Source organism: Stegodyphus dumicola, chromosome 9 (assembly GCF_044657685.1).
Source record: "Stegodyphus dumicola isolate Sdum_Otavi_A_Nest chromosome 9, ASM4465768v1".
Classification (NCBI taxonomy): Eukaryota; Metazoa; Arthropoda; class Arachnida; order Araneae; family Eresidae; genus Stegodyphus; species Stegodyphus dumicola.
In genome coordinates, this window is record NC_140776.1 from 127,392,420 (window position 1) to 127,416,040 (window position 23,621).

General features: G+C 32.7%; 1 protein-coding gene across 5 annotated transcripts in view; it reads right to left on the reverse strand.

The window, feature by feature from the left end:
- Positions 1-23,621, reverse strand: part of FeCH (ferrochelatase, mitochondrial) — an 89,675-nt gene that overhangs the window by 40,400 nt on the left and 25,654 nt on the right. For all 5 annotated transcript variants that reach the window (XR_015043081.1, XM_085824078.1, XM_085824079.1 and 2 more), the window contains 3 exons: positions 21,542-21,614; positions 15,705-15,867; positions 9,612-9,710 (listed from right to left, as the gene is read on the reverse strand). Coding sequence is in view for 4 of the 5 variants with exons in the window: in XM_085824078.1 (XP_085680204.1) it covers positions 9,612-9,710; positions 15,705-15,867; positions 21,542-21,614 (335 nt within the window). In the remaining variant the exon portion in view is untranslated. The remainder of the gene's footprint in view (positions 1-9,611; positions 9,711-15,704; positions 15,868-21,541; positions 21,615-23,621) is intronic.

Below are 23,621 nucleotides of genomic sequence, written 5' to 3' on the forward strand. Positions count from 1 at the left end.
GCAAAAGCATAAGGTATGGCATCTTGTTCCACTTCCTAAAGACAAGACTCTACTAGGTTGCAGGTGGATTTTCAACATTAAACGTGACGAATTTGGAAATATTGTTCGTTTTAAAGCTCGTTTAGTGGCTCAGGGTTATTGGCAAATTAAATACGATACCTATGATGAAACCTACTCACCTGTAGTCAACTTTTCAGTAATAAGGCTCTTTTTCTCTCTCTTAGTTGCACACCTTGGATGGGCAAATATACAATGCCTATCTCTACGCTCCTTTATCTGAGGAAATTTACATGTCCCAACCTCAGGGTTTTGTAGAGCGAGATAAAGAAACTTTTATGTGTTGTTTAGATAGAGCCTTGTATGGTCTGCATCAGAGTGGGCGATTATGGTACTACGAGTTGGATAGAACACTATGTAACCTAGGGTTTACCCAGTTTGAGTGGTGTAATTGTTTCTATCGTTTTAAAGATTTTGTCATTCTGTTGGTTTATGTTGATGATATTGTTGTGTTTGGAAAAAGTGAAGTTCAGGCTAAAAAGATATTAAAAGTCCTAAATTCACATTTTTATTTGAAAATTTTAGGTAAAACAAAAAAGCTTTTGGGTGTGGAATTTGAATATGAGAACAATAGTGTCCTGATTCACCAGCAATTATATATAGAAGACATAGTTGATCGATTCACGTTTTTTAAAATACAAATTACTTCCCTTCCAATAGTTAAAGGTGTGAAATACTCAAAGTCTCAAAATCCCAGTACACAAGAAGAAACGATTGAGATGATGAATTATCCTTAAAGAAATGGCTTTGGATGCCTCTCGTTTCTTTGCAATTGTACTCGTCCAGATATATCCTATGCTGTTAATATATTTTCTCAGTTTCAAAGCAATCCTGGTAAGTTTCACTGGAAAGGATTACTTAAACTTTTAGGATACGTTTCCAATGCCAGACATCACAAACTTAAACTGGTATGCAGGGAACTGAAGCTCAATATATATTCAGATTCGGATTTTGCTTCAAGCAGGGATAATATGGTGTCTATTGGTGGACAAATAGCTTTGTTGGGAGAATCACCTGTATCGTGGCGTACATTTAAAGAAAGGGGAGTGAGTTTGTCTACTATGAAGGCTGAATTTATCTCCATGACTGAATCAGCAAAAGAATTAGTTTGGTTTAAAAACATTTTAGATGAATGCATTCAGTTTAAGATTGCAAGTAACTATGTTTCAAAAACCTATATTGTTTGCGGATAACATGGCTGCTATATGTTTTACAAAATCACCCATTGAAAACTCAAGGACAAAACATATAGATGTAAAACTATTCTTCATTCGTAATTTATTGAACAGGGAAATTTTTGATATAAAATATGTTCCAAGTAAAGATAATCTGGCTGATCCCATGACAAAACCACTGACTAAACATAACTTGATAAGATTTTGTGGAGCAATTTTCTTGTGAAACTTGTTTTTGTATGTATTTAACTTTAAATTAAGAGTTTTGTTTAGTTGAAAATAATATGTTGTAAGTCATATTATGATGAGTATTAGATAATGTAAAATTGTATAGTGTAGAATGTTGTGTGAATGACCAGGGCCCTGGGTAAATGTATTGAATGTATGATCATACATACGTCTTTGTATTGTTTTGTAACATGTTGGACTTTCTTGTTATGGGAAAATTTTGAAAAATGGGATAAGATGTGCACATCGTCCCCAAAGGAAAATTTTTCTTAAAACTTTCTGAATTGAATGGAGTTGTGATATTTATTTATTCTTGTTTTGAATTTTGTAAAAATACTGACGTACAGTTTTTATTTCAGGTCGGAGATGATGATGTGGGGGACATTTGTTGGAAAATATGACCTATTGTAACCCTTTTTCTGCATCATCTCTCCTCCTTGAAATGATTCTAACTTTTACATATGGTTTAGTTCTTATTTTAAAGGGATATAGTAGTCTCGTTTTCAGTAACTTCTCTGTCACTTTCTCCCATCGGTAGCAGTATTTTCTGGATCTAGAATCATACTACAGATTTCTTCATTCATTAATTGATAGATGTTTGAGAAGCACTGTCATCACAATGGAAAACTTCTTTTATATCATCTTCATGTATTACCGCTTCTCCACATTTCTTTACAAAATCCATTAATTGGAAAATTTCACCTTTAATTTGCGATATCCGAAAACCTTTAAATTAGCGGCTGTAATCATCAAATTTAGCTATCCTTGTATCATGAGCTTGGTGACTAACCACGAGATGTTCTGTTAAATTTTATCTTGCTTCTATCATGCACTGAGACTATTATGCTGGAAAATATGACCTATTGTAACCCTTTTTCTGCATCATCTCTCCTCCTTGAAATGATTCTAACTTTTACATAAGGTTTAGTTCTTATTTTAAAGGGATATAGTAGTTACTTCTACTTCGTTTTTCACTGCCACTGTTTATATTAAGAACGGACTGTTACAGCCTAATTAAGATGGAAAAACGAAACTTTGATGTTACGTCATCTGGAAAGCTGCATCGTGCCGATAGCTGATTGGTTGCCGTGAGATGACGTCATGTCTACTTCAGTTATAAGTATCTCGCGTCACTCTGGCTTATTCCTTCTGGTTCCTGTTTCTTTGCTCCTTGGTGCCATTCCAGCCCCCATTGGAAGACGATGTTGCGATGCGTGCCAGCCAGCGACTAGTGCCATGGTTCCAGTCTACAAGATGACTTTTCCTGGATTCTCAAAAGAGGCTACGACGTGAGCGACTGCCGCGGCCGGCATCCTGATTTCATGAAGGTGGCATTTAACACAAGTTAGCGGCGATGTTTTTCTAAGCTGTGATTTCTCGTGTGTAACTACAGTGAGCGGCGTTTTGCCGGTTAAGTACTCTCGATTTAATTTTAATTTTCCAGGTACCTTCTTGACCACGAAGCATGGACTTATTGATAGTGTAGCGAATTTCATTAAAACTGGGTAATTCCTGTTTAGTGATATGTTTTTCGCGTATTAAATGCCAGTATTTGGAGATTAGGTAAAATATTCTTTAATAGTGTAACATTCTTTAAAGGAAAACCCTTAGGGTTAATGGATGATCAATTAAGTGGAATTTTTTTTATAATGATTATGTTCTACTCTTTAAGTTTCTGATATTGATTAAATTTATTCATTGTGTTTTTATTTTTATATATTGTTAATAAATTGGTTAAGTTTAAAATTTTTGTCTTCAATGTCTGCACAGTACATAATCTTAGGGAGCTTCTATTGCTACTTTTGCAAAAAGTTTTACAACTTTAAACTTTGCTTTTGCATTATTAAATTAAGCCTGAATTGTATTAGTTACTTATTATATTTATGTCTATTTCTTGCACATGCTTAAGGCTTATCAGATAAATAAATTCCCACATATACTTAAGCCTTTTTGAGGGCGGCGCTAGATATCTTACCGCCTGATGCAGTCTCTGTGGGTCCTAAATTCTGCGACTTGGCGCAGGCATAAGAGTCCTGGCTGGTTGGTTCTGGGTTTATTCAAATAGCCCTAAATGTAATCTTTGGGTCTATGAGTATTATCGAAGAAATTTCTGCTAAATTTTTCCTCGTCAACATTTTTTAGCACAACTGAAATCTGTAATCATTGCCAAGAATAATGCCAACATAAAAGGTTACCATACTCCTTTATTCCATCAAAAAAATTCTCCATAAAAAAATTGTTTAGGCATCGCTACATGAGTCATTACTCAAGGTTTCATGTTTTGATAAACATGCGGTAATGAAAGGAAAGTATAAAAAATAATGATTCACCAGGTTGGCATCAGATCAACATGGAATCAACGTATCTATGTGGAATGTTTCAGTTTGAGATGCGTGCCAAGCAAATACACAGCAACGGAGCCAAATTACTGATCATACAAATTTATGCTAAATTGTTTTTTCTTCAGTAACTAGGTATTTTGTTCAGTGAAGTGAAATTAAGAATCGGGACTCTCCAAATGTTTTATTATGTGCAGAGAGGGGATCTCAAATGTGCATGCATAAAGCCTATGAGAAAACGTTTGTTAGTGGTTTTGAGGTCCGGATTTTAGATCATTATGGATAATGGACATCCTGATTTTGAACTTTGTACTGTATACGTTTTTATTTAGTCTTATTTGAGAGACAGGCACGACGTATTTGGTTAGAAGAAAAAAATTGGGTTTCTCAGCTGTTGGGTCTATTGCCTTATAACTCAATTAATTGCCCGTGAATCAGAAGAAAAAGCTAACGACTATAAGCATGTTAAACAACTGCTATTGAGAAAATTTAAGTTAAGCCCTGAACAGTTTCAGCAAAAGTTCATTAATCATATTAAAACATTATGTAATACGTGGAGAGATTTCACATTTAAATTAAAAAATTATTTTGAAGAGTGGCTTGCTGGATTAAATGCAACAGATTTTGACTCTATAAAACAGCTTGTTATTAATGACCAATTAAAGAAAAGGGTCCCTGCTATTATACGATACAAGATAATTTCTTTGATGATTGGTCTAAATTCATTAATCCTGAAGAGTTGGCTGAAAAACTAGATGAATATGAAAATATTCGGGCAGGCATAAAAGTACTTCAAGTAGAAAACAAAACTTTTAGGCATAATCCTAAGGCTAAATTTGGTTCTAAATTTTCTGAGGGATCCTATAATCAGTATTCAAGACCTAGAAACGTTAACGATTCTATGCAGACTGATGGTAATTTCAAAGTGGGTTTTAAAAACAGTTTTGATAATAAATATAATTTGAGAGATAAATTTTTAAAAACAGACGATAGGAAAAGGGAATATAATTCTGGTATCCGTAATGAAAAGGATGAGCCAAAATGCTTCAATTGTAATGATTATGGACATATAGAGACAAATTGTCCTCAACCTAAAAAAGAAATTATTTGAAGGAAATGCAATGAAAAGGGGTCATATTTTTAAAAAGTGTACGCAGGGTTCATAGCCACATTTCAGTTAAAAAAAATAAGCACCTATTAGCACTTTTCAAGCACATTTTAAGGAAAAAAATAAGCACCTGTCTAATTACATTATACACAACTGCATAACCTTAAAAGAAAAATTAGACTTGTAATTTAAAATATGAGCAATGCAATATTTATTACGAGAATGAGCATTACCTTAACAATAGAAAACAACTTTTTTTTTTTTTTTAAATTTTAAATGACAGTTGAATTTACAGAATTAGTTTACAATGAGAGAAAAAAAAACTATGCAGAACTATATTACAAAATTTAATGATGATATTTCAGTTGAAAATATAGAAAATAAATAATAATAAGCCATATTAACTGTATTCGTTTGGCACCTAATAATAAATACAATTTATTTTTCCACTCATATTAATATTTAAATAATTTAACTTAAATCAAAATTCTGAACATTTTCATTGCATAACAGTTTTCCCTTAACATATATCCCAAGCAATGTAATTTAAGTAAAAAAGAGGCACATTTCTGAAATCAGAAGACGGGAAATTGCTTCATTCAGTCATCCTTTAACAGTAAAAGCTTAACTAACCCGCATACTCGGAAATTCCTGAATATTCCGGATAGTAACTGGAAAAAGAGGAGTGGGGGAGATTGTAGCCGTTCTTTAGATTTAAATTTAGGCTAAATAAATGATTTTGACATTTCGATATGTGCATCATATAAAAATAGACAAACGGAACTGAGAAATATTCTGCTTAGAAAGCACAGTAAAACTCTTTTAAGTGTTCATAAACAAATCTCAGATTGAATATCAAAAAACATTATTGCACAATACGTGCGGCGTAATTCTTCCATATGTGATACAGTCAAAAGTCGTTAATCCGGACTCCTCGGGACTTCGGCGATTCCGGATTATCGATTTTTCCGGATTATAGATCATCAGTTTAAATCTCGTAAGATAGCATGCAGAAATTCTAAAATTAAAAATATGAAACCGTAATTTATGAAATAAAGAACAATTATGATCTAAAGGGTATCAAAATTTACAAAAAAAAAAAAAGCTTAATATTTATTTGTTTACTTTATTAAACATTTCTTTCAATGTAAGTTGTTTCATTTTATGTGATAATACTTTCTCTTTAATTCTATAAACAGACATAATTTCTTGTTCAGTTACAAAGTTCCGCTGTTCAAGTCCCGTTAATTGCTGTGCCGAGAATACCGACTAACTTGTCAATCGAAATTTTTTCGTTTTCACTAACCTCTCTGTCACCTTCTTCATGTCTTTATCCATTTTTTGCAGCAATTCCACTTTTTGTTTGTTAGACATCGAAACATACTTTCGTTTTGTAGATCCTTTGGAAGTTTCAGCATCGGAAATTCTATTTGACATAATCGAAAGTTCAAGTTTACTTTTATAAAATTGCTCTTACAGTCTGCAAAAATAATAAGCGGGATCCAATTCGAAGATTAAGGAACAACGCAATCATTAACATTAACTGAAATAGATAATTAGATAATTTTAGCTTACACCGTCCGTTATAAATTAAACGCGCAGGCGAAAACGTATTCTGCACTTGCGCACACGCATATGCGCAATAGTCAAGGTCTTACGTGCACGCGTTAAACGCCTGTGCGCACGTGCCAACGTGGCGCATGCGCAGAAAGTTTTTAGCTTTGAGGTCCGGATTATGGGTGTCCGAATTAACGACTTTTGACTGTATTATGCAATCGGAATCAACACCTGCCGGTATTCAGATAATAAAGAACTAAATAAAGGAAAAGAAAGAGACTTACTAATCTGGGGTGTTTCTGATTCTAATTTTCAACAGACTGTATTAAATTTTGGGAATAAAATCAATCTTCGCTTGGGTTGGGTAGACCGCAAAAACTTTTAGTCCTATTCAATCCAGATTGGACAGTGACAAAAAAAAGTCCGCTGCTTCAATATTAGAGATTTTGCGGAAAAACTCCCTCCATACTATATAATGTATTGGCAAAGAAAATGAAATTATTTTGACTATTCGATTACTTTCCTTTTATTTAAGCCATTCCGAATATTATTCCTTAGAAAGCTAATCTGTGTAAAAACATACCCATTTTTGGAAGTTTATCTATACTTCAGCAGTTACTGTAACTATATTATTATAAATATTCATACATATGCTCATAATATAAGCATAACGATCATAATAAACACGAATATGAACTGACCACGTGGAAGGAGAATGCAAATGATTAAAATCTTGATAGAGATTCAAACGTGTGTAGTATTTGGGTGGTAGGAAAAGAATACCGAATGTATAGGAATTTTCTACCGTTTTCGCAATTCTTTGACCAATAGAACGACGTGCACCTGTCTGTACTCTCGCGCGTACCATAGGTTACATTAATGCAGAGGAAGGGGGGAAAGCAATTTCCGGGTGTGTGATTCACCATCTGACGTTGCATATAAGGAAGAAAAGTTGTTTATTTAGTTTCGGCTTTGGTACGGGGAAAAAATATGCGTTCATTAAAAACAAAGGATTAAAAAAAAAAAGCACTAAAAGCAAAAAATAAGCATTAAAAACAAAAAAAAATAAGGGCTTTAAAGAAAAAGTAAGCACCTATAAGGGTCTTTATATTTTATTTTCAAATATAAGGACTTAAGCACTTGTAAGGAACGCTACGAACCCTGGTACGTCCAAGAGTTCAGACTTGACAAATGCTAAAAATAATTTATCCGTGGACAAGAATTCAGGTGTTTCACCAACTGTATACTTAAAGTATGCTCGCATCAATAATGGAGAAGAAATTACTGCAATCATAGATACGGGTTCTAGTTTGTGTTTATTGTAACAGTCTATGGCTAAGAAGAAACTGAATCTTATTATAAAACCCAATGTGGAGGAATTGTTTGGCTTTGGGAACCAGAGTAAACCAGCCGCTAGAACATTGGGAAAAGTAACTGTTAATTTAGAGAGTGATAATGTGGAAGGAAAGGACATTACAGTTCTCATTGTAGAAGATGAAACGAAACATGCGACTTATTAGTTGGTCGAACATGGATTGATTTATCACATATTGCATATGTCAAGATGGATAATACCTTGCACATACGCTATGCTAATGAATGCCCATTTTCACAGTTGCAAAACGATATCAACACTGCCTGAATTAAACTGAAGTTTTCCCAAGAAACTGAAATCGAAAGTAATATGGTTAATTTCGTGAAAGTTAAAACCGATGAAGTAAATAACGGTTATGTTTTAATAAGTGGATCGGAAGATGAGTTGGGCTCATTATTGGAAGTAATACAGGAAGAAACAGTGATACCAGTCACTAACTACAATGATGAAAAGGCAGCAACTTTGGACTATGATGGAAAGTTTGAAAATCCAAATACTAGTCACTAATTCCAAAGGTAAAAAGACGCTGAAAAGGAAAAAGACTTCAAAGAAAATCGTTAACCAGAATACAAGTGAAGAAAATGAATATCCTAAAGAAGAAATTAAAAGTGATGATATCAACGATATTAAAGAATGCAAGTCTATTCAAGAAAAAAATTATAATCAAAAGCTTAAGAAATATAGCAAGAATTGTAAAATTACAGCATTTGAGAAAGAGATTAATACAGGGAAATAAAAAAATTCACAAAAAGAAACTGTAGTAGATAATTTTGCTGGTGAAGAAACAAAATTAAAAGGAAAGAAGTTTGCTGAGAAACAAAATAAAAGACAATCGGAGAAAGATATTGCAAAAGGAAATAAATCTCGAGAAAATGTAAATATATCTGTAAAGCAATCTAAGATAAATGAGGGAATAGACAGATCTCCTAAGAAAGCAATTACTGGTAAAAGAGAGTATCTAAAAAGAAAGAAGATAAAGAAGAAAATTGAAGATATGCAGATAAAAATAAAAGCAAATTATGACAAAAAGAAAAGTAATTCTTTAACATTCGAACCAGGAGAAATAGTAGTTATGAGAAGAGTACCTAAATCAACTGGAGAATCAACCAAAACACAACAAAAATATTGAGGACCTTTGGTAGTTACAGAAGTTTTACCAAGTGATACCTATAGAGTGACTCAGTTAGAAGAGAAGGTGAAAGGACGTTTCTTTAGTACAACAGCTCATGTGAGCCAATTAAGGTCATGGCAGTGTCAAGCTGAATCAGAGGAGGACGATGGTGATGACATTAGTGTTGCTGGGGATAACGATAACACCACACCGCATATTACAAAAATTATGACACAGAAGAAGAATAGAAAACGACAGTGAATCTATATGACAGTTAAAGACTTTCGAACTGTAAACTTTAATATTACAGATTTAATTTTTTAAGACCTTAATGTTCTGAGGTCAGAACAAAGTCAGGATGCCCGAATGTAACATTTTTTTTATTTTTTTTTATTTTATGTATTTTCCCAATTGGCAACAACAATTTTTTTTAGAACAGTAATGTTTCTGAATAAAGCAAGTATCTAACAATTAATGTTTGAAAGAAATATTTTTGAATAAAGGAAGTAATTGCTAACAGTTCTGTTGCAGCAGGGTTGAACTGTAGTTAAGTTTTTAAATATGAGAATTTTGCAAAATAAATGTTAGAAAAAGTAACACTGACTGAAATGAAGTACCAATGTTTTCCAAGTAAAATAAAAATGCTATAAGAAAGGAGTACCTTCATTGGCAGTGAATGAGCAGTGAAGAGTATGACAGCATCCCTTCTATCTTCCTCTGGAATAGAACTCAGCTCTTTTGTGATAAGATCAGCAAAGCACTAAAATTTATAACAGATACAGGTTTTGTACAAAAAAAAAAAGCACCTTCATTTAAATTACAAAATTACATAAATGCAGTCCTACTAATACTATTACATTTAAAATATCTTAGTAAAGGATTTCTAAATTCAAGATTGCTCAAGAAAAAAAAATCTTTATTCACGCTTACAAAATTAATACAAATATATCACTCAATTTTTTTTTAATTGATTTTGTTTTGCTTTGAAATGAAAATCATTGACCAACATACAATTTTAAATATTCATAGCAGCTTAAAATATAAAATGCTGTTGCTCAGATTTATTGATAAAAGAGAAATTAACAAAACCCAATAAAAAATATTCACATATTTACATTAGTAAAATTTTGAATACTTGACATGCAGATTCATATTTAAAGCATAACAGCATAAAATCAAATCAAGCCTGAATTTTTTTATTGATTATATTTGTATATCTTTCCTACACAAAGCTGAAAAATTATCATACAAATAAAAATATTCAATATTTTAAAACACAAATACTGAGACAACATTATTTGTTTAATGCTTTCATACATCAATATATTTGGTAGTTACAATATTCAACTACACATTTAATAAAATGCCACATTACATTCCAAATGCCAACTTCCCTGCTTACAATAATCTTTTTTAACGTGGCAACAAGAACATTATGCCATATTTACCACACATAATTTACCACACTGCATCAAATATTCTTTGATAGTATATACCATAGATAATTGTGCTAATTTCATGTGTACTTTTGATGTGCTTATTTCATGAGTTATTTAATCATTTACATATGGAATTCAACCTTTCAACCTCATATGCAAATCCTTTGGGCTAAAATAAGACAACTACAGCTTTCAGCTCTTTATAAAACAAAATTCATAAAATAAACAAAATAAACTTTTACTTAAAAAAATGATTATGAAATCAGAATTAATTCTCTTTCTATCCAACAATAAATACACCAATGTTAAAATGCAAGACTGCTGTTATTTATAATATATTGAAAGAATTTTCTCACAAATAATTTCAAAATCTTCAAATGCTAAGTGTGCATTTTGAATATTCTCATGCAATTTCATTTATTATCTTCATGGAATAATCATACAAAAAAATTCATTAAATCAGAAATACTTGAGATTCAATACTATTTCCTTTTTAAAAAAATTCATACTAATCAATACTTTTCATGACTATCAGCATAGAAATGTTCATCACTTATTTAACATTAGAAATTTTTTTTAACTGATACTTCATTTTATTCATATACAGATGAAAACATTTAATTCTTCAATTTGCGTATAAACCCTAAATATTGTTACGAAATGTACAGGCGCAGTAAGATCGCTTCCCCGCAATGCAGTTTTGGGGTTGCCATAAAATGACAAGGAAATGCATGGTTGCCACATTTGGCGAGAAATCGCCCATATAGTGACGAAAGTGGCAATATTTCATGGACAGATGGAGAACCTTCTGGAACGAATTCTTACCGGTTTAGCCCAAAATGTTCTCGAACCCTGCTGTATAAACCCTGCTGGTATGCAGAGAGTAAGTGGTATTGAGAGTGTGTTTTGTCTAGAGAGTCATTTCCTGCGGAGTCGATCGAGTTTACAGCCGAGCAGCAAGTGCCGAGTGGGTCGTCGAGTGCACCGAAGGAGTCTGTTAGTGTAGCGCGGTTAGTGCATCGTCGAGAGGGCGTGTTGAGCTCTGGGAGCGACTGAACCGAAGAGTCGGGAGCTGTGCTTGTATGCCATTGATTGCATAGCGAGTTGTAGCATGGAGTCTCGCGGGTGCTTTGCAGGAAGCTGTTTCCACCGTTATTGCCTGACGGTGTGAAGGCTGTGTTGCTGATTGTTCCAGCATGTTTATAGTAGATCTTCAAGGACTGTAAAATAGTTTTGGAGCTGTCCTGATTAATATTGATAAATAAAGTGTGTTTCGATACTTCATCAAGGAGAATTGTCATTTTTCACTCCAAATCTGAACAAACTCCATACGACTGTGAAGTGAGGGAAGAAAATAAAGTAACAACTGGTGTCAGAAAAGAAAAATGCAACAATACGATATAAGATTTAAATTTGATCTTTTTTTAATCTAGAAATGCCAAAATATGAACCAAAATTTAATATGAAGCATTTAAAAATTTTTGTAACTGCAAATATATGTCTATGACCAACAGTTTTGAAACTAAAGCCAAATAAGAAGATAAAATGCATAACAGGTACGGATAATCTTATTCAGTGCACTTAAGATATACAAAATAATCTCATAGCTAGTTTCCTCTCAAAACAATAAATTATGGCAAGATAAAATTTAACAAACGATACAAATACTTAAATACTTCTCAGTTTTTCATATAAAATTTAATAAATAAAGTAATTGATTTTTAAGTTTTTAATAAAATTTAATAACAGGCAATACTCAATGTTTATATAAAAGTTTAACCCTCCAAGGGTTATAGACATAAAATTTCGTACAGAAGGATGATAGCTATCTAATTTGTTACCAATGAAAATTTCTGTCACATCTTACTAAGTTTGATAGTTTGATTTCAGGTTGTATGTACACTGGAATTTTTGAATTATAATTAAGAAAAAAAAAAAAAAACACTTGTTCATGATATTTTGGGGAACTTTGAGTTTAAGGCCAAATCTTTGAAACTTCAAAGTTCCCCAATAATGCTTGGAGGGTTTTAATAAAGGCAGTAATTATTTACATTACATATAAAATCAACTTTTTAATTATGTTTTACATCCTAATGGATAGTCTGTGAATGCAAATTAAATCCCTAGCAAAAAAAGTCAGTTGCAGAAGGGGTTCCCCCTCTTTTTAAATCCTAAGCTTCAAATTCAAATCCCTTTAAAACTATATACAAGAGAGTTACTTCTGCCTAAAGTAGAAACAATCCATCTTTTTTAGACATGTATTTTGAAAAAAAAAAAAAAGAAAGAAAGAAAGAAACGAGCTTTTTACTCCCTTGTACGAAGTAAAAAGGAAGTATTGTAATCACAAAAACTTTCAGGCACATCATTTCAACAAAAATATTTATTTTGACCGCTATCAAATGCAGTTTAATGATGTTTTTGTATGACATCTGTATGTAAGGACAGAATGAAAGACTCTTTTCCACCCAAAAAAATTATAAAACTGATTTAAAATGAATTCTGAAGAGAAAATTTTGTGGCGTCTGTACGTACAAACATACATATATCGCATAACTAAAAAATGAGTAGCCTCAGAACGTTGAAATTTTGTATATAGGACTGCTATAACATGTAGATGTGTACCTCGTATTTTGGTTGCAATCGGCCACACCAAACGTATATAGATATATGTACATATACATAGCATATTCAGAAACTAAGTACCGTTTCATTCTAGCACTGTGGTAGGCGTCCCACGCATGCGCACTAGTCTTTCTTCTTCACTGACTTTCAATTGTCGCCATTTTGGTTGCTCTATGTTGTGTTTTCAGTTTGCTGTGCACATTCAAAATGTTTAAAACAATTAGTTTTTCCGCTGACTGTGAGATTCGTGCTATGATTAAATTTTTGAACGCAAGGAATGTTAAACCGGCCAAGATTTATCGTCAAGTGACAGAAGTTTACGGTGAATACGTGATAAGTGATGGAATGGTGAGAAAGTGGGTAAGAATGTTTAATGCAGGTCGAACAAATGTCCACGCCGAGGCTCGGAGTGATCGGCCTTCTGTTGTCACCGATGATTTGGTAAGGAAAGTTGATGAAGCAATTCATCAGAACAGACGCTTCAGAATGACAACTCTTTCAGAGGCATTTCCACAAATTTCACATACTGTTTTGTTCGAAATTGTGTCTGACCGCTTGAATTATCACAAACTGTGTTCCCGATGGGTTCCAAAAATGCTCACTGATGTTCACAAAACAAAGCGACTTGGTAGTGCCCTGACATTTCTCATGCGGTACAGTGATGAGGGAGAAAACTTTTTAAACCAAACTGTGACAGGTAATGAAACTTGAGTGTCTCATTTCACACCAGAATCGAAACAACAATCGATGGAGTGGAGACACACTCATTCTCCGAAAAAACAAAAGTTCAAAGTGACAACGTCATCACAAAAAATCCTGTGCACTGTTTTCTGGGATAGGAAAGGCATTTTGCTTACTGAATTTCTTCCCAGAGGTGAAACCATTAATGCGGCACGATATTGTGAGACTTTAATAAAACTAAGGCGTGCCATTCAAAACAAATGAAGAGGAATGCTCAGTAAAGGAATTGTGTTGCTCCATGACAATGCTCGGCCCTACACTGCTGGTGTCACTCAATTGTTAATTCGACAGTTTCATTGGGAGCAGTTCGATCACCCACCGCACAGCCCAGACTTGGCGCCGTCCGACTATCACTTGTTCCTGCACATGAAGCGCAAGCTTGGTGGCAAACGCTTATTTGGATCTGACGATGACACGAAAAATGCTGTGGAGTCGTGGTTATCGAAACTGGCAGGAAGTTTCATTGACGATGGTATACAAAAACTGGTCACCCGCTATGACAAGTGTTTGATCATTGGCGAAAACTATGTTGAAAAATAGTTTAAGACATGTATTTTCATGTAAAAATGAAATTGGATTCGAAAAAATTGTTTTACTTTTTTTTTTTTTTTTTTTTTTCAAAATGGTACTTAGTTTCCGAATACGCCTCGTATATCCACTCTGTTAACCGGCTCGGTGATCTCAGTTTCTTTTACTTTTATATGTTTGTAACTTGTGCATTTTTTACTTTAAAAATGATTGGATTATGTTGTTCTTATCTTCTAGTTAAGGTTTTTATGCCTTTAGTAAATCTGCATGCAATATTTGTTGAGTTATCAACAATTTAAAAGTCGTTCAAGTGCAGCTAAGCCTAATTAATTTTGTGATGGCGGACATGTTTGTTTACATTTTAAACTTGGCAAAATAGCAGATTTGTTGCCAATCTAGAGAAACTAAGCTTCACAACAACAAAGAAAATGCCTTCTTTTATTATTGCGAATTAAATCATGTTTAATCCATTCTGGAATTTATTCCAAAATAAGTCTTTAAGATTTACTTCCTAATTTTTCATATAGATATTTTGAGTTTTTATGTATTTTTGCCTCATCGGGAAGTGAAAACTGAATTAATTGAATGAGAAATACTGAATTGTCTGTGAAAAACTGTTTCTTTTTTGTTTTGTTTGCTTCATTTCTTTTATACATTGTTTTAGATTTATTATAGTATTTGAATAGAACATGTGGCAATGATTAGATAATTTATATGCATTCTAAATTACAATAATATGAATGGAATGCAATGGTGTTAAGTGAACCTAGTGCCAGATTTTTGCTATGGTAAACAAACCTAGTGAATTTTAAAGAGTGCATTTATTTTATTTTGGTTTATGCGCTATTGACGAAGTAGATTTAATTCAATACAATAAGTTTAAATGAAATGCAAGAAAAAATGCATATAATTTAATATTCCATGGAAGAAAGTCATGTGATGTATACATCAGATTTTTTTTTTTTTTTTTTTTTTTTCCTTATGTAATGAAACTATACATGATGAAAGATGTATGATGGAAATGTTAGCAGTTGTCTCAGTGTGTCAGAATAAGAACTGGAAAGTAGTTTTATTTACGCTCGTGAGGTACACTTTAAAATTATTTATGCTTAAGGTGTGCCATGATGTGAAAAAGTTTTGATGGTCAGTGAGTGCTGGCTATAGCAGATACTGGATCCAAGAAACCTAATATAATTAATATGAAAATTTCTATTAAACAGCCAGCAATTTAGAGCTTGATGGTACCAACAAATGAAGTATTCACTGTTTGACATTTCAGTTTTTAATGGAAATAACGTCCAAAGTGTCTTTTGCATTAAAGTAAAGCCCTCATATTTAAGATGAGAAATCGCCCAAAATCTGCTTAAGAGCAAGCACAAAAAAAAAAAAAAAAAAAAATCTACAGCATTTCAAAGTGTAATTACTTCAATAAGCTTCGGATGAATAGGCCAACGATCAATAAAACTCCATTTCATGGATGATTTATTGTTCAAGTAGTATCGATAAAAAGCATTAAAGCTGCTTCCAGAAGTACTGCAACTGTACTGAGGATACTGAGAGAAAGCAACTGCACGCTGAATTCCATCTCTAAAACAAAATGCGCAGGATTCAGTAAATTTACTTTAACACAAATTTCACACTCAATTCCATTTCAAAATATTTTAAATGCAATATATGACTCATTAAAAATATCTAATATATATTTTCAAAGTGTTCAAAATTTCTTAACATGAAAATACTCTTGAAAAATTTATCAACTGCATTATACACTGACTACCAATAAGTATTTGGACACCTGTGATAGAAAAGAAAATCTAACTTTATTCAAAATCAATAGTTGGTAGAGTCTCCATGAGAGGTAATTACAGCATGGACACCCCTGGGCATACTTTCCACAAGTCTTTGTATGACAGCTAGTGGTAATTTCTTCCACTCGGCTTGGAGAAGACATAGAAGTTCCTTCACCGATTTTGCACGGGTAGTGCACCCCTGAATTCGACGATGCAACTCGTCCCAGAGGTTCTCGATAGGATTCAGGTCTGGACTCTGGGCAAGCCAGTCCATTCGATGAACTCCCCTGGCACCCTACCAAGCCTTGGTTAACGTCAAAACATGACAACTAGCATTGTCATCCTGAAAGTAAAACTGCCACAACATAGGAAGCACATTGTCATCCAAAATAGTGCAGTAGGCATCAGAGTTGAGCTTACCATGAATGGGGACCAAGGGTCCTAGCCCATACCAGGAGAAACACCCCCAGACCATAACTCCACCTCCGCCGAACTTGACTGTTGGCACAATGCATTCTGGCAGGAGATGTTCTCCAGGTAGACGACAGACCCAGACCCTGCAATCCGAACGGTAAAGGGTGAACCTTGATTCGTCACTCCAAAGAACCCGTTTCCACTGATCTACGGTCCAATTTCGATGTGCTTTGCACCACATTAACCGAACAGCACGGTTGAACTTTGTGATCAAAGGCTTATGGGCAGCAGCACGACCATGAAAACCAAGCAGATGTGCTTCCTTATGGATGGTATTCATTGAAACAATACTCCCGGATGCCTGCTGAAACTCCTCGCTGATGAGGGCCATCGGTTGGGTGCGGTTCTTCCGAATTTCTCTGGACAGCACTCGTCAGTCTCTATCTCCCAGTTTCGTTGGTCTGCCGACTTGCACATTCCGACAATCACCGCTCACCTTCCACTTCTTAATCACATAGGCCACTGTCGAATTTGGGTACTTCAGATCGCTAGATATGTCCCTTAAGGATCGGCCACATTTGTGATACCCGATAATTATACCTTTCTCGAAATCAGAGAGCTCCGAACTGCGAGGCATCTCGCATGCGACTAAAGCCAATGCTGTTTCCTACACGATATATACCGGCGGAGTCCGTGATGTACCTTAGGACCGCAGATATCGTCAATTGCATAGGTGTTCAAATACTTATTGGACAGTGTATATCACATTACAGTTATGAATATTATCACATTAGTCAGTGTATATGACATAACAGTAGTTCTTCCTAACTTATCACGGTATTTTCTGACTACATGCACCCTTACCAAAAGGTATCAAAATTTGGTGACACCTTCGGATAGCATTTGTAAACTCATAGCCAACTTTGGAGCTAAGCATTTGTTTTGTGTGCCTTTATTGTTCCAACATTGCATCCAATACTGCCTATTTTGTTACATTCCTCTTCTTCCATATAAGATGTAAAAGTATCTTGTTTTTTCGCAATGTTCCCCACATATACAGTGATAAGTTTTTGCTAAAAAGAAAAAAGAATTAGACAACAAATTATCTTTGAATTTCAAAAGTGTAAATCCACATGTAGTTGTAATGTAGTTGTGTGTAATGCATTGGTATGTTGTCATTATTTAACCTTTTCCAATGCAAATATTTCTCCATTACCTGCACTTTATTATTTTAAAGAACAAACATCCTGCACATTGGGAATCTAATCTTGTTTCAACTCCCAGTATGATACTTATGGATATTTTCATATTATTTCGGGAAACCTTAAAATATCCTCCAGATTTTTTTTCTTAAATAATTTAAAAAAAAAAAAAAAGAATTAGACAACAAATTATCTTAATTTTAGAATTTCTTTAGAATTTCAAAAGTGTAAATCCACATGTAGTTGTGTGTAATGCATTGGTATGTTGTCACATGGTTGTTTCACCAAGTACACAGTTATTAAGATAACTTTTGCGTGAATCTTGAGATGAACCCATTTTAACCCCTGACAAAACTGAAGGTTCTGAAATATTGAGAATCCTAAAACAAAAAAAAAAAAGGAAAAAAGATGCTGCCTTTAAGCAAGCCACATTATGTTCTACATATGCAGATAGCAAGTCAAAAATTTCGGCAAAGAACATGAAAGTATGTGGTGTACTAAAACACTAAAATTCTCATAGGAGGGGATCACGATCAGCAATCATGCTGCAAAAATGTCGGGAGAAGTGGAAAACCATCTGGGAGGATGCTACACTTGTAACTTGGTAGAATGCAAAACTGGATTGTCACATAAACACTTTTTGGCAACATGGTGCCCTCCCTCATCAAAACATTTTTACACTTTTTTGGTATGAGTGCAGATAATCAAAAATTACCCTTATCTGCCTTTATAAAACATAGTTTAAAAAACAAAATTATATGCATATGCAATAGTAAATTATAGGCATTAACAAACTTATACCAAAAGAGGAGCAAAATGAAAGAGGTATAAGGACAGTATGGTCCACCTTAGACTGTTAGACCAGTAGAAGATAAAGTATTATGTTAATATATAATTAAAAGAAGCTTTCATTCTAGCACTTTAAAATAATTCTTATTATTTAAAGAAATAGGCAAGATTTACTTCATGGAGCATTTCAGATTGATTTGCTAATAATTTTTAGGTTAAAAAAAAAATTCTTGAAAATGCGATTTTTAATGGAATATTTTTTTTTTTTTTTTTTAATAACATGTTTTTCTTTAAAATTAAAATATCTGATGGAAATACAAAACTGTAACAAAGTAATTAATATACCCAAGAAACTATATAAATCTACATACTTTAAATATTTCCATAAAGCAATCATTTAAAAATTAAAAAGTTCCCCTTTCCCAATATTTCATACACATTATATTTAATATTTTTAGTATGAAAAAAATTATTTAACCTTTTCCAATGCAAATATTTTTCCATTACCTGCACTTTATTATTTTAAAGAACAAACATCCTGCACATTGGGAATCTAATCTTGTTTCAACTCCCAGTATGATACTTATGGATATTTTCATATTATTTCGGGAAACCTTAAAAAATCCTCCAGATTTTTTTTCTTAAATAATTTTAAAAAAAAACAGAATTAGACAACAAATTATCTTTGAATTTCAAAAGTGTAAATCCACATGTAGTTGTGTGTAATGCATTGGTATGTTGTCACATGGTTGTTTCACAAAGTACACAGTTATTAAGATAACTTTTGTGTGAATCTTGAGATGAACCCATTTTAGGCCCTGACAAAACTGAAGGTTCTGAAATATTGAGAATCCTAAAACAAAAAAAAAAAAAAGGAAAAAAGATGCTGCCTTTAAGCAAGCCACATTATGTTCTACATATGCAGATAGCAAGTCAAAAATTTCGGCAAAGAACATGAAAGTATGTGGTGTACTAAAACACTAAAATTCTCATAGGAGGGGATCACGATCAGCAATCATGCTGCAAAAATGTCGGGAGAAGTGGAAAACCATCTGGGAGGATGCTACACTTGTAACTTGGTAGAATGCAAAACTGGATTGTCACATAAACACTTTTTGGCAACATGGTGCCCTCCCTCATCAAAACATTTTTACACTTTTTTGGTATGAGTGCAGATAATCAAAAATTACCCTTATCTGCCTTTATAAAACATAGTTTAAAAAACAAAATTATATGCATATGCAATAGTAAATTATAGGCATTAACAAACTTATACCAAAAGAGGAGCAAAATGAAAGAGGTATAAGGACAGTATGGTCCACCTTAGACTGTTAGACCAGTAGAAGATAAAGTATTATGTTAATATATAATTAAAAGAAGCTTTCATTCTAGCACTTTAAAATAATTCTTATTATTTAAAGAAATAGGCAAGATTTACTTCATGGAGCATTTCAGATTGATTTGCTAATAATTTTTAGGTTAAAAAAAAAATTCTTGAAAATGCGATTTTTAATGGAATATTTTTTTTTTTTTTTAATAACATGTTTTTCTTTAAAATTAAAATATCTGATGGAAATACAAAACTGTAACAAAGTAATTAATATACCCAAGAAACTATATAAATCTACATACTTTAAATATTTCCATAAAGCAATCATTTAAAAATTAAAAAGTTCCCCTTTCCCAATATTTCATACACATTATATTTAATATTTTTAGTATGAAAAAAATTATTTAACCTTTTCCAATGCAAATATTTTTCCATTACCTGCACTTTATTATTTTAAAGAACAAACATCCTGCACATTGGGAATCTAATCTTGTTTCAACTCCCAGTATGATACTTATGGATATTTTCATATTATTTCGGGAAACCTTAAAAAATCCTCCAGATTTTTTTTCTTAAATAATTTTAAAAAAAAACAGAATTAGACAACAAATTATCTTTGAATTTCAAAAGTGTAAATCCACATGTAGTTGTGTGTAATGCATTGGTATGTTGTCACATGGTTGTCACATGAACCCATTTTAGGCCCTGACAAAACTGAAGGTTCTGAAATATTGAGAATCCTAAAACAAAAAAAAAAAGGAAAAAAGATGCTGCCTTTAAGCAAGCCACATTATGTTCTACATATGCAGATAGCAAGTCAAAAATTTCGGCAAAGAACATGAAAGTATGTGATGCACTAAAACAGGATCTAAATTTAAACTAAACAGGATCTAAATTTTGTCAGGATCTAAATTTAAACTAAACAGGATCTAAATTTTGTCATATTCACTCAAAGTCTTTTAGATCTTATTGGACATACAAGCGAATTATCGTTTATCTAACTATTATAAAAGTGCCTTGAGAAGGTTTAAATTACTTTTATATTCACTCCTGAAGTCTTGAAATGAACAGAAAGCATGACATGCATGTACAAATAAACTCTTCTCCTTTTGAGTATTTAAAATAATGGAGGTAAAATTTCAGATTAACAGTATTGTAGTCAGAGACTACACAAAGTGGCCTACTTAAGTTGGCTCAAAACTTCAATGCCACACATTAACATTCAATTGCAAAGCTGGGTGATAGACCATAAACAGGAGGTGTCACTGCCTCTCTATATCTATAATTCAAAATTCTCAACTTGAATGCATTGCGATCTAATTTGCATCCTGGTGAGGGCTATGGAAAGGAGAAGTTATAGTAAAGGTTTAAATCATTATCATTGGTTAATTAATATAAACTACTTTACAAGTTACTTTACCATAATAAATAACCTTCTAGCCTAATTTACCTACTAATTACCTAAATTACATACCTAATTAATACTACTAAATTAATTTTAAGGTAGTGCCAAATATATGAAACATTTTTATTCAAATTCAGAAATTAACTGTCTCACAGGAAAATTAATTTAATGTATAAAGAAAAACTAAATTAAAAAATTAAGCAGATATACAAACATAAAGTACACTGTAAAACAAGCTTTACCACTTCCAGGAAAATTAATCTTATCTATATATGATAATGACAAATTAAAAAATGACAAAGAGGAATATAATGAGAACTGTAATACAAACTTTTCCATTTCAGCTAAAGTATTCTCCATTAAAGGTTTGGCATAACGGAAACCAACATAATGCTCGTGAGGAGCTGAAGAAAGAAACGTATTAATAATTACCAAAAAAACTGATAAAATTAATTTATATTCATATACAATGGTATTGTTCTGTTATCCAGACCCAATTCAGAAATGTATGAATGTATGCGCATGTGTATCTATGTATTTGCATACATGTTTATATGTATACACACATACATTCGAGCTTACATATATGTATGCATACATGAACACATTCATCCATCCATACATATATAAATACATTTCTGGATCTGGTCTTGATAACAGAACAGACTCTATATAATTTTGATGGTTACAAAAAAAAAAAAAAAATCAACAAATATTTAGCAGAGAATAAGATATCAAGCTCACAGATTTTGATCACTAACATGGATGTTCAAAAGGAAGCCTTTTGGGTTCAGAACAATATTTAGATTAGAAACATGATTTTGGTTTTATGGACCGATGCATTTCTATGCATAAATAGATATCACTTTCACACGCACCACATTGATTTACAAGCTTAATTCCTACTGTACTGTAGGTAACATGTGACAGCTAGAATACTCTAAAGGCCCATCTACATGAAGTGATTTTCCTCAGCCGACTTTCTGGTAGAGCAACAATTTTAAGCATCTGTGCATGCACCAAAAATCGGTCATGTTCTCTGCCATGATTTCAAAACTAGTGTTCAATGCTCACTAGCATACAATAAAATCAGAGTCTCTATACAATAAGATTGCTTTGAGTGATCACATGCTTTTCTCCTCATTTTGGAATAAATAATAAACATTGCTGTATTTCATTTGAGCGAAACTCAAATTTTTCAACTAATAGATTTCTATAGAGAAAATGTTGTGTTGTGGGACATGAGTAAGGTAAATAAAAGAATAAAAAATTAAGAATTTCTCTTATTTTGGTAAGCTTTGTCTTCCCCATTACTTTACATATTCAAATATTTTCTATTCAGGGTGAACATTGTTTTAACTCCCCCAAGAAAAGTTCCAAAAACTATTAATGATGCCATGTCATGGGTACTAGATGAAAATACTCAGAAACTACTTGAAACTATGGTCACACTTATTGAAAAAATTCAGAAAGCAAAATCTCCAGTCGAGAAATTGTGCGCCGGATTTAAAGCAGCGTAGAGACTCATTCACTTCATAGAAAATGGGGAAAATGGGAGTTAATCATGTGACGAATTACATAGCATTTTCAACAAACCCTATACAAGCAATCGTGGCTCAGTGGTAAAGAGCACAGCAGGTTTTTCTCCCAACATCGAGATCGTGGATTCAATAGCCCACCTTAATTTAATGGACTTTGCGCCTGCAATGACTTCTTAATTTCGTTTCTCCGTCACTAAATTCGAACTGCATGACTTAAAAGTCACTTTTTATTTTTTCGCCTACAGGTGTGGTGTTTATTGAATTTGAACCCCTTTCTTTTTATTTTTCGAATGGCCTTTGGCACGTGTTTTAGATATGTTGGTGAAAACTCTTTAGTAGTTGCATACCAGCTCAAAAAGAAAGTCACTCAGTTTTGTGTTAATTGAGTTTAGTGTAAACAAATTACAGCCCAATTTAATATAATATCGCTATACTTTATTAGCTGAGTAACTGATAGAGTCATATGATCATAGTTTTCAGACTGTATTAGTTATTTATTAAGCTGATATTAGTTTTTTAATGTTCAATAATATGTTACTTAACACTTTGTACTTTTATAATATTTCTTATTTGAAATTTGTGCACTTAAATTACACTGTTGCTTTAATGTAGCAATCTTTATTCTTTATTACTACTTTTTACTCATACTGGTTTGATTTTCATAACATTATTGTCTATTTATTTAGTAATAAAGGTTTTGATTTAAAGCACAGTAGTTACTTATTTTTTCTGAAACATGGTTATTTTATTATTTCAAGATTTAAATGCACAAACAGAAGTGCCAGAAAATGAAATTTAAAAAGAAAAGGAGCAATCTGCACACTTAGGGCACAAAAGGAAAAGCATAACTGTTTTTTAATTTTCCTGCAA